This window comes from Astatotilapia calliptera, chromosome 8 (assembly GCF_964374335.1).
Source record: "Astatotilapia calliptera chromosome 8, fAstCal68.1, whole genome shotgun sequence".
Classification (NCBI taxonomy): domain Eukaryota; kingdom Metazoa; phylum Chordata; class Actinopteri; order Cichliformes; family Cichlidae; genus Astatotilapia; species Astatotilapia calliptera.
This window is the reverse complement of record NC_137429.1, coordinates 24,069,116-24,081,290: the sequence shown is the minus strand read 5'-3', so window position 1 is coordinate 24,081,290 and position 12,175 is coordinate 24,069,116. Positions and strand designations below refer to the sequence as shown.

Genomic DNA, 12,175 nt, shown 5'->3' with positions numbered 1-12,175 from the left:
TTGGGTTGCACTTTTTCAAGTTTCACTACAGCTCAGATAGCAAGTGGTGAGTGTTTGCAGACAAGTTGGCATCTTCCATGCAAACTATGGGCGACCAAACTAATCTTTTAGCAATCAAAGCAATTACAGGGAGCTTTTTGGTGTGTACCTTCTCACCGATCTCACATTTGGACTGCCAGCAACTACTAAAAAAACATTTGGGAAATAAACATTTTACCTTAGTAGCTGGAGATTGCCAGAGGTCACAAACCGGTCTAGGTTTGTGTGACTGAGACTCTAAACTTCAGAGGCTCAGGGTGTTAGTTCCACCCTGTTCCTTGGTCTCTGCAGCTCAACGTGGCAAAGACCAAGGAACTGATCGTGGACTTCAGGAAGACCAGGAAACACTTGACCCCTGTTTCAATCCAGGGGGTCAGTGTTGACATTGTGGAGGACTATAAATACCTTGGAGTACACATTGACAACAAACTGGACTGGGCTAAAAACACCACAGCACTTTACAGGAAGGGCCAGAGTCGTCTCTATTTTTTGAGGCGACTGAGGTCCTTCAACATCTGCCAGAAAATGCTCAGGATTTTCTATGAGTCTGTTGTGGCCAGTGCGATCCTCTATGCTGTTGCATGCTGGGGGAGCAGGCTGAGGGTCGCAGATGCCAACAGACTTAATAAACTAATCCGTAAGGCCAGCAATGTTGTGGGGATGGAGCTGGACTCCCTCAAGGTGGTGTCGGAGAGGCGGATGCTGTCCAAGATAAAGACAATGTTGGATAACACCTCCCACCCACTCCATGACATGCTGGTCAGTCACAGGAGCTCGTTCAGTGAGAGACTGAGATTACCGAAAAGCACCACTGAACGACACAGGAAATCATTCCTGCCTGTGGCCATCTCTCTGTACAACGCATCCACTTAACACACTGTTTGCTGCTACAACTACACATGTTTCTTTTCCAAATATTTATTTATAAGTGACTTATGTATGTATGTATGCATATATATGTATATATTGTACTATTCTTAGTTAGTGTATTGTCTGATTCTGATTAACTTGTAATCCAAGTTACACCCCCCCCCCCCCCCCCCCCAAGTACCACAGACACAAACCTATTCAGATATCTTGTCAACGTCATGTCTCCTCATTGTGGCACCTCACCTCATCCTCCTCACCACGTCAAACACATTCACACGGTTCCCAGATGTGATAGATTAAGTGTGTCTCAAACTGGTATATGTAAAACAGTAATGTCCCCCCTTAGATAACTTGTATAAGTGTTATTACCTGCAAAATGTAAAAAGCTTACAATACTGACATTAAAAAGGCGACAGGTTACTGAGTACTGAATGGCTGTATGATTTAAAATGAGTTAAAGTTCAAATGTGGCATATTGAGGCTGAAGGACAAATTTCCTCTTCTTTCATTTTGAGTTTTTTAGATAGAGCTACAGAGCCAGTGCAGTGTCCTTTGTCATGGTCTTGCATTTGAATAAGTCTGGAAAAGCACTGAATTTATTACTGCCCATTTATCTAGGTCAGGGTGGATAGTTTCATAAGCCTGTTCAGCAAGTCAAGTTCAGCTCCCCCCGTGTCCTGCTCTGATTGATTCTGATTAACCTTTTTTCTTTATCCTAATGGCAAACAAGTCTTTGAATGGTAAGCTTCAATAGACGGTGTGGCACAAATGTAAATCAATTGTGTGAAGTGTCAAATTCAAAGAACAAAAATGCTCTGCAACACACACTAACAGTGAATATAATGGCAGCGCTCTAGCTTGTCACTAGCTTTTTCTTATTCAGATTGCTGTGCCTCATGAGAGGTGTTTTACATCAGCACTCAGGTTTTTGCTTAAATATGCCCGCTGCTTTTCCTCCTCTTATGCAAGACTGCATGTGCTACTGTGCAAAAGCACACTTTAACATACAATGAATGTGTGTCACTGTGCCACTTCCTGATCAGATATATGTAGGTCAGTGTGTCGAGTGAGTGTAAGATTGCTGTTTCTGATGCCCACCCACAGATGGCTTGTGAGTAAGGTGTAGCTCCTGAGACACATACAGGTGCTTTCTGAGTTATTAGCGTAAAAAAGACTAATAGAAAGTAGAGTGCTACAATAAAAAGTAAAATACATGTCACTCATTAATTTAAGTTGTCTATATTTTAATTCCTCCACTCTTGTTTTCCACCTGTATAAATAGGATACGATGGTTGGCGTTTTTCCAGCTCCACAGTGTAATGTGGAGTCAATGCAAGACACCCTACGAGACCACCCATCTCCCATGCTACAGTTAGCAAACTGCTTGCCAAGTTTCGTGAAACTGGTTCAGTGTTGGATTTGCCAAAATGTGGACACAAGAAAACTGTCACTAATGAAGAAACATCAGTGGCTGTCCTAGCTTCATTCAGCAAGAGCCCACAGCGTAGCACTCACCGCATGTCACTGGAGAGTGGACTTAGTCGAACATCCCTTTGGCAGATATTAGCTACTCACAAATGGCACCCTTACAAACTCCAGCTACTGCAGCATCTCAACGAGGATGACCCAGATCGGCGCACAGAATTTGCAGAATGGGCAAAACAAAAATTGGAACAGGACCCTCAGTTCGCGCAGAAGATTTTGTTCAGTGATGAGGCAAACTTTTATGTGAATGGTGAAGTTAACAAACAAAACCACTGCTATTGGTCTGACACTAACCCACATTGGATGGATCCCTCCAAGACTGTTGGCACAACAAAAGTGATGGTTTGGTGTGGTATATGGGGTACAACGATAGTGGGTCCATTCTTCATCAATGGAAACCTCAAGGCCACTGGATATTTGAAATTGCTACATGATGATGTGTTTCCCTCTTTATGCACTGAAGCTGGCACGTTCCCTGAGTTTTTCCAGCAAGATGGTGCACCACCACATTATGGGTGCCAGGACCGAGCATTCCTAGATGAACAGTTTCCTGGAAAGTGGATTGGTCGTCGTGGGCCAGTTGAATGGCCCCCAAAGTCTCCCGATCTGACCCCCTTAGACTTTTATCTTTGGGGTCATCTGAAGGCAATTGTCTATGGTGTGAAGATATGAGATGTGCAGCACCTGAAACTACGGATACTGGATGCCTGTGCTGGCATTTCTCCTGCGGTGTTGCTATCAGTGTGTGAAGAGTGGGAGAAGAGGGTTGCATTGAAAATCCAACACAATGGGCAGCACATTGAAGACATTTTATAAGTGGTCAGAAACTTGTAAATAACTCATGAAAGAATAAAGTTATGTTGAAACCAAGCACACCATTGTTTTTCTTGTGACATTACCAATAAGTTTGATGTGTCACATGGCCCTCTTCCTATTGAAAAAACAAAAGCTGTATCCAAGATGGCCGACTGCTAAATGGCCACCATGGTCACCACCCATCTTGAGGAGTTTGCCCCCTCACATATACTAATGTGCCACAAACAGGACTTTAATATCACCAACCATTCCCATTTTATTACGTTGTATCCATATAAATGGCCCACCCTGTACATCTTTTTTGTGGGAAATTTTTATTTGGTGAAATCAGTCATATATGCCTAGAGAGCACTCTGCTAACCTAGTATTTACCTGGTGACCAGTATTCCCCAACTAGTTTGCAAGTGGTTGCTGGAGTTTGTTGAACGTTAGTGTTTATGTGACACCAAAAACCTCTTTGTAATTGCTTGGGTAGCTAGCATATTGCTGCTGTCACTGTAATTTGCATAGATTAATCCATGGGCCTTTAGTAACTGAGTTCACAGTGACTGCCAGCAACCTACCACTTACCATCCAGTTGTGGAATACATGTTTCTCTGGCAATCAGTGGTTTCCAGATAGTCCCCAACCAGTGCCTCGACCTGTGTGGCTCTTTCTTTCTTTCTTTTTTTAAAGCATAAGGATAGCATAGTGGTTGGAACTGTTGCCTCACAGCAAGAAGGTCCTGAGTTTCCACTTCCACCATCAGGCCAGGGCCATGCATAGAGTTTGCATGTTCTCCCCGTGTTTGCATGGGTTCTCTCCGGGTACTCCTGCTTCCTCCCACAGTCCAAAGACATGCAGGTAGTGGGGATAGGTTAATTGGTAACTCAAAATGGTCCATGGTCCATGGTCTGTAGACGACGCCATCAACATGGCCCTACACTTCATCCTGCAGCATCTGGACTCCCCAGGAACCTACGCCAGGATCCTGTTTGTGGACTTCAGCTCTGCCTTCAACACCATCCTTCCAGACCATCTCCGAGACAAGCTTTCCCAGATGAATGTGCCTGACCCCATCTGCCGGTGGATCACTGACTTCCTGACGGACAGGAAGCAGCATGTGAGGCTGGGAAAGAATGTCTCGGACTCCCGGACCATCAGCACCGGCTCCCCTCAGGGCTGTGTTCTTTCTCCTCTGCTCTTCTCCCTGTACACCAACTGCTGCACCTCCACCCACCAGTCTGTCAAGCTAATCAAGTTTGCAGATGACACCACCGTTATTGGACTCATCTCGGACGGGGATGAGTCTGCCTACAGGAGGGAGGTTGAACGTCTGGTGTCCTGGTGCAGCCACAACAACCTGGTGCTGAATGCCCAGAAGACAGTGGAGATTATTGTGGACTTCAGGAAGCACACAGCCCCACTCCCCCCCATCATCCTGACTGACACCCCCATCACCTCTGTGGACTCATTCCGCCTCCTGGGTACCACCATCACCCAGGACCTGAAGTGCGAGCCCACCATCACCTCCGTCATTAAGAAAGCCCAGCAGAGGATGTACTTCCTGAGGCAGCTGAAGAAATTCAACCTGCCAACACGGACGATGATGCAGTTCTACACTGCAATCATCGAGTCCATCCTCACCTCCTCCATCACCGTGTGGTACGCTGGAGCCACTATCAGGGACAAACAGAGACTGCAGCGTGTTGTGCGCTCTGCTGAGAAGGTGATTGGCTGCAGACTCCCATCTTTGCAGGACCTGTACACCTCCAGGACATTGCGGCGTGCAGCTCGGATCTCAGCTGACCCTTCTCACCCTGGACACAGTCTGTTTGACCTGCTCCCCTCAGGCAGGAGGCTCCGGTCCATTCGCACCAGAACCTCTCGCCATAAGAACAGTTTCTTCCCCTCTGCTGTTGGACACATGAACAATAACCATATGACTGTTCCCACCACTAACACATGACCCTACGCTGTGTCACTGCATCATTCCATGTTTGGCACTGATCACCACCTGCACTCATGTATATATCTTTCTACGTAGCACTCTTAATTCTTATTCTCATGTATATATCTCATGTATAGCTCATGCACATATCTTTCTACGTAGCACTTTTAATTCTTATCCCTACTTTTATTTTTTTCATGTCTATTTAAGTGCTATTTATGACACTATGTTTGCACTGAAGCACCGCAGCAATTTCCTAATGTTGTAAACCTGCTCAACATTTGGCAATAAACCCCTTTCTGATTCTGATTCTGATTCTGGTTGTCTGTCTCTGTATGTTGGTCCTATGATAGACTGGCAACCTGTCCAGGTTGTACCTACTAAGACAACTTGGATAGGCTTCAGACCCCCATCACGACCCTGACAAGGATAAGTGGAAGAGAATGAATGTTTGTTTTTTTTTGGGGGGGGGGGGTTAGGTAACGAATGACATTACATTACATGTAATGGATACTTTGCTGAGAAATGGTCTAGTGTATATAGCATATGTAACTAGACCCTTCTAACTAAGTCATTTTCCCCCTCTGTCTGCAGTGGTGCCAGTCCTGTCGGTCTAGTTCTTACTGCCATAGTGGCCTTGGCATACAAGGTGGCAATAAGCTTTGAAGGGTAAGTCTTTCTAAATCTCTCATTTGTCATTAAATCACATTTGTTGTTAAAATCATTTATATATGGGTTTAGTGAGGGCAACATGTGACAACTGAAAATAACCTTAAATAATAACTGTAGGTTACAGCCCCCAGAAATGCTCGCTACAAATGCGGTCTTATAAAATCAAAAAAACCAACAAGAGTCAAAGAGATCCAAGAGCCCTAACATTTAGCAACATCTAAAAAACCTGTAACAGTAATTTACTGACCATACAAAAGAAATAAGAAAATAAAGATGTGCAAATACACTGACTTGATTCATCAGTTATAAAACAAAAACAAAAACTGCAGCTGTAGTGGCTAGAAGGTGGAGGAGGGAAGAAAACAACTTCCTGCTCCCTTTTTTTATTGGTTTCCAGCTCATTAAACCAAACTAGAGACACCTGGAGGAAAAAAGCAGAGACTTATGAGTCATGGGCCCTAGACTTTAATATGCAGATAACCAGAAGGAGGAGAGGACATGGATCAAAAAACCTTTCTGGTCAAAAAATGAAGGCTGAATGATAATGTGAAAAATATGCAAATAAACTTAAGTATTGTTTCAGCACAGACTTATTCAGCAGTCAACCTGCATCTGCTGAGTCACACAGATTATAACACAGGATCCTGAAGGTCTGGTGTTATTACTCATGACACGTGTCACATCAGCAGCTTTTAGAAAAGACTGAAAATTACATTTGTTGATTAAAAACAAGAATCAGCAACATATGGGATCAGTGTTGGTCAAGTTACTTGAAAAAAGTAATCAGTAACTAATTACTGATTACTTCCCCAAAAAAGTAATCCTGTTACTTTACTGATTACTTATTTTCAAAAGTAATTAATTACTTAGTTACTTAGTTACTTTTTAAAAACACGATTTACAACCTGAAGAGGTGATAAAGTGATAGATCTTTCAGCCCAATTCTACTTTTTCTGCATAATCCATCATACAAAATGTAATCAAATGGAAAAGTCTCTTTTTTTTAACTTTTTTAACTTTAACTTATAAAACTATCAATAGTTTTATAAATAAATAATTTTAATGTATTATTGAAATATTAATATATCCCTGGGATTAAATATGCAGTTAAACTTATTTACATTAAACAGAAAGGAGATTTTTCACTGGCCGGCCCACTTAATGTATGTATGTGGCCCATGATGTGAAAAGAGTTTGACATCCCTGCTCTATCTCACCAGTCCAACAAAACTTGGCTTGGTTTATAACTTTTTTCCTTCACTGCTTCTCATGGACAATTTCTTCTGCAGCACGACTCACCCAGCGATTGCAAGAAATGATTCTGCTATCCTTGTCTAGCTGAGCGTTTCTGAGTAGCCTCAATAGACCAAATAAATCTCCACCCGAGTAAAATGAAAGTCTAAAAAGAGATTTTTAACCCTGGCTGAGTCGGAGGCATGCTTTTCCGAAAGTGTCAGGCATTAAACACAAGCTGTGCATGAGCGCACAGATTTACATCCGGCAACACTGATCCATCGTTGTCTCACTTAGCTTGAACCTGTGAATTGAAGGATAGGCAGGTGCCAGATTTTACCACACACTGCCACTGGGATTCATGTGCTATATTTGTGTTTCGCTGCTGGAAGAGATTCAGGATGATCTCATTTGTTTAAACTATACGTGGAGAGTAGGGTGTCTGCTTGGATTCTACCTCACACGGTGACTGGAATTGGTAAAAGTGGCGGTGGGATTGATGCGGGAGCCATGCAGGGAATAGAAACTGGTGTCAAGTGAGTTCAGAGAGCGTCTTGGATTTGTTTTAGCTCGTAATCGCCATCTTCATGATACAAATAGTGCAGCGATGAAAGCTCACACCAGGATGAAACGGCACTGTTTCATCTATTCTTACGCACAGTTTATTAGATTACTATGACTTTCCTGAAAAGCGAGAAACTGATGACTGGCCATGGTGGTAGATCCACAGGCTGGGTGCTCTGAGAGTCAGCAGGATAACAAAAAATTACTTAACAGTGTGAAGTGTAAGCATTTAAATGTTTAATAAAGATGCTGTGACATCCAGTACTGCAGGAGCTCTGTAGAGTACTCCTAAAAAGCTGCGCTGTGCATTTAGTTTTTTCACTTTTATCATACTTCAGTTCCTTATTTCCTCGCTTTAATGATATACTCAGTAGTCACCATGTTAGAGACACAGTTTAACTAACCATTAACTAATATCTCAGCCAGTCACATGACAGCATGGTTCCAAATGCGTCCCGAGGTTCATAACGGGGATGAAATGTGATTTCAATGGTGCTGACTCTGCCATGGTTGTTGGTGCTAGTAGATTAGCACGAACCACTGATCTGCTGGGGTTTTCCCACACAACCATCAGTAGGGTTTACAGAGAATGGTCTAGAAGAGCACAGAAAATATCCAGTGAGCAGCAGTTCTCTGACCTGTTGATGCCAGAGGTCAGAGGAGAATGGCCAGACTGCTTTGCGTATGCTCAAATAACCACCTGTTACTACCAAGAGATACAGAAGAACATCTCTGAATGGACAGCGTGTTGAACCATGAAGGAGATGGGCTATAGGAGCATGTTGGATGACACTCCGGTTAGCTCAGAGCAGGAAAGTAAGTCTGCATTGCATGACTTCACCAAAGGGCCAGGGTTTAGGGTAAACTATATGTAAGCATGGATCCATCCTGCCTTGCATAAACAGTTGGTGCATTGGGAGATTTGCATCATTGGTGTGCAGTCCTTGTAGGAGCTATACAATGAAGAATGAAGGTAAAACAGGTCTAACCCAGTACTAGCAAGGTGTGCCTAATTAATGGGATGGATATGATTCCTTTTGGCAGTAAACTTGATTGCAACGATACATTGAGACCAAGAGGCAGTGTCCCAATATGTTACATCATGTTGTAAAATTTTCACGATACATAAATTCTTTAAGCGTGTCCACTGATTCTGATTCTTGTGTTAGCCATTAGTACCACAGAAAAGCTTCAAACTCTGTTTTGCTCTTGGACTCCAAAGTTTTGATCTGCATCCATCTGCAGCAGAGTGGTGGAGCACGTGGAGAGACGAGGGCATCTTGCTATCGTTCACTCATATACTCAGGCTCCCTCACGGTTCAACACACAGGCGCGCTCCTGGCACAGAGTGGTACAGCCTTCCAAGCTCATTTATTGTCCCATTACATGTTTGTTTTTCTGTATTTGCAGACCATTCACCGAACAGATCTATCGAGAGAGGAGTCTGCGCCACAAGCATGAATAATTTCCCCCGGACACGTCCTATTTCGGGTTCAGATGAGGATTCCCTCCGGTGTGAACAGACTGAGAGCCTTGGTCATTATTTGACCTCCTCCATGGATACGAAGGAAACATCCCCACTACTGATCCGTGTGTTTTTCTGTTAGTTCAAAGTGATTTTGTGAAAGGGGAATCTACATGCAGGCTTTTTTCTGATCCTGTCACATGTCAGTCCTTTTGAGATCGAGAATCCAAATATCGATAGTATCGATTCAAACGCTGGTTTAGTATCGGATTAATAATTTGCTTCTATCCCCACAGTTCAGTGTGTAACCCACTTAATTGTGTTAAATAATTATTTTTTTTGTAAATTAAAAATATACCTCAAACATGCACTGTGAAACATGTCTGAACCTTTTTGTGTTGACTGTCATGTCTGTTTAATTTAGGACCTACAGCGCATTTAAACAACAGAAGTGGTTCAGAGACGACACGTTTACCTTCCAGCTCTCCAAAAAAACTCAGTCTGAAAATACATGAAAATCTGAAAGGTGTCTTTTGTTGTGTTACTGTGGAAAGTAAAAATCACAGTGACTTTAGTGGTCATTAAAATGTGTTCAGAATTTGCAAAATGATGATTATTCATCTCCTAAGTCATGACGCACTGCTCCACCCTACATAAGCTGCCTTTATAAGTTAAAGGTATCGGTATAAGCAATACTGGCTCTGTATTTACTTGGAATCAGATCAATACTAAACCTTGCAGTATTGCACAGCACTGCCAGAGGGCAAATCTGCTTGACCTATCAACATGTTTAACACTCAGCTGTATCATATTTATCTGTATGTGTATTAAAGATCAGCAGCAGAAAACAGGCCATAATATTCTTCAAGGCAGGTGGAGCGCAGAAATCTTTTCACAGATAAGATGTTACAGATGCATAGTGCCGGACAAACATGCAAACTTGCAACATGCATAACTGCCTGACAAAGAATTCAATGTTTTTTTATAATCTACATCTATCAAAACAGCAAACAGAGGGGGCAGTCCTGCAGGGATATCAGAGGGCTTTGCTCAGTTGAGATGTGCTAGTGAATTATGCAGGTGAGTCAGAATGTATAATTCAAATGCATTTGAAGTGACTGGAGAAATTCATGAATAACCTTTTTAATTATATCTGTGTTTAAGATCTCCAACTGTATATTATTATTAAAAGTCCCAGTGACCCCTGTTGTTTTATAACTCTCCAAGTGTATCGTCCTTCAGAGGTGTGTCTGTGCGCTTTCCTGGCTGAATGACTGAATTTTACCTGTAGGAAGTTTACTGTTCTAGATATTACATGATGTAAATTGCTTATTTTTAAAGTGTTAGCCAAGACTGAAACCACAGTGTAACAAGGTCCCAGTTTAATCCGAGTTCACTCAAAAGCCAACATGATAACTACCTTGTTTTTAAAAAAAATATTTCTGAAACCGCTACTGAGACGAACATTTTCAATGTCTGTTAAAGTAAAACAGAAATTTTAAGGCCACTGATCCGTACTTTATAGTAAAAATATACATGTATATGCATTTGCTGTTGCTTCACACACTGTGACGGTTTCAGTGTTAAGATGCATGGTACTGTATTTACTCTATTATGTTAATCATTTCAAATTTCAGAGAAGCTGTTTCACTGCTGGCTTAACAGTGCAACTATGCAAATCATTCCAAAGTGAACAATGCACACTGCCTGCTACTTTATGCTAATGAAGTGATTTATGTAATAAAGGAATGAGTCAGGGTGCAAAGCATTGGTCTCCTTGTGTTTCAAGAAATACAGACTACTAATGGAAGCACTTAAGGCAAGACTTTGCATATCTGTCTCCAACAGGGCAGATGAGAATGTGGGAATATGTATAACAATGCCTTAAAATGTTTAGCTCCTAAACAATGCAATGATTTTACTAAACCCCAAGAATTAGATTGGCTGAAGATTACTGGATTTAAATTTCACTGTGCTGGTATACAGCTGCAAACTACAGGGAAAAGTGTCCAATCCAAGTCTGCTTTCACTGCTCAGATCTTGAAGATTGAACATTCAGTGATGTGGTTCTCATGTTCTCCCCATGTACATGCATGGGATTCAGTTAACTGCGAATGAGTTATCCCTGTGACAGGCTGGCATCCATTCCTGGGTGTACTCCACCTCTCAGACAATGACAGATGGTATAGTCTCCAGCCACACAGCAAACCTGAATTGAATAAGCAGAAGAATTTGAAAGGATGGAAGTTTCTGCACTTACTGAGTTTTGGACTCTGTGCTATTCCAAAACATGGGTGACCTAAAGCTCTAGACCAGGGGTCCCCAACTCCAGGCCTCAAGGGCTGGTGTCCTGCAGCTTTTAGATGTGTCCGTGATCCAACACAGCTGATTTAAATTGGCTACATTACCTCTTCAACATGTCTTGCAGTTCTCAAGAGGCCTGGTAATGAACTAATCATTTGATTCAGGTGTGTAGACCCAGGGTGAGATGCAAAACCTGCAGAACACCGGCCCTCAAGGCCTGGAGTTGGGGACCCCTGCTCTAGACAGACAGCAAGCCTGATTACTTTTAAGAGTAGGCTTCAAACTTTACTTCCTGACAAAGCATATAGTTAGGGTTTGATCAGGTTACCCTGAAACACTCATTTTGACCACAGACAAAAAAAAAAAGTGAATTTTTAAAAAGTTGAAAAATCACTAATGAGCACGTGTGGAAAGAAAAGCCAAACAGACTGGTGATAATGTAGGTACAATACACTCAATTTCACTTCTATTCACTTAAGCTGAAATCTGTGCTACAAATAAATTTGGAAACCTATTAAAGTGTTGAACAAATTAGCATCTTTCCTTTTCTTTATTTCTTACATCAGGACGGTGACATCATTTTGCAGTCAGTACTGTGGAGTGCAGCTTTGTTGGACACTGGCCTAATGTGACTGTACTGAAGGAAGAGAGAAATATCGTGGGCATTATCAAAGAAAATACTAATAAAAAAAAAAATCTCATAGCCGCTATGCAACACAGTTTTTCTTTTTTAAGGCTAAGAGATGTCACTGCCAAACAATCGGCACCTTGAGGGTGCGCTCAGCAGCAGCCCCAAT

General features: G+C 42.3%; 1 protein-coding gene across 1 annotated transcript in view; it reads left to right on the top strand.

Annotated features, from left to right (window-relative positions):
• The window catches only part of pemt (phosphatidylethanolamine N-methyltransferase), a 77,825-nt gene extending 68,383 nt beyond the window's left edge, over positions 1-9,442 (top strand). The window contains exons 6-7 of the mRNA XM_026177316.2: positions 5,735-5,809; positions 9,020-9,442. Of these exons, the coding sequence (XP_026033101.1) occupies positions 5,735-5,809; positions 9,020-9,074 (130 nt within the window). The 3' untranslated portion in view covers positions 9,075-9,442. The remainder of the gene's footprint in view (positions 1-5,734; positions 5,810-9,019) is intronic.
• The last annotated feature ends 2,733 nt before the right edge of the window (positions 9,443-12,175 follow it).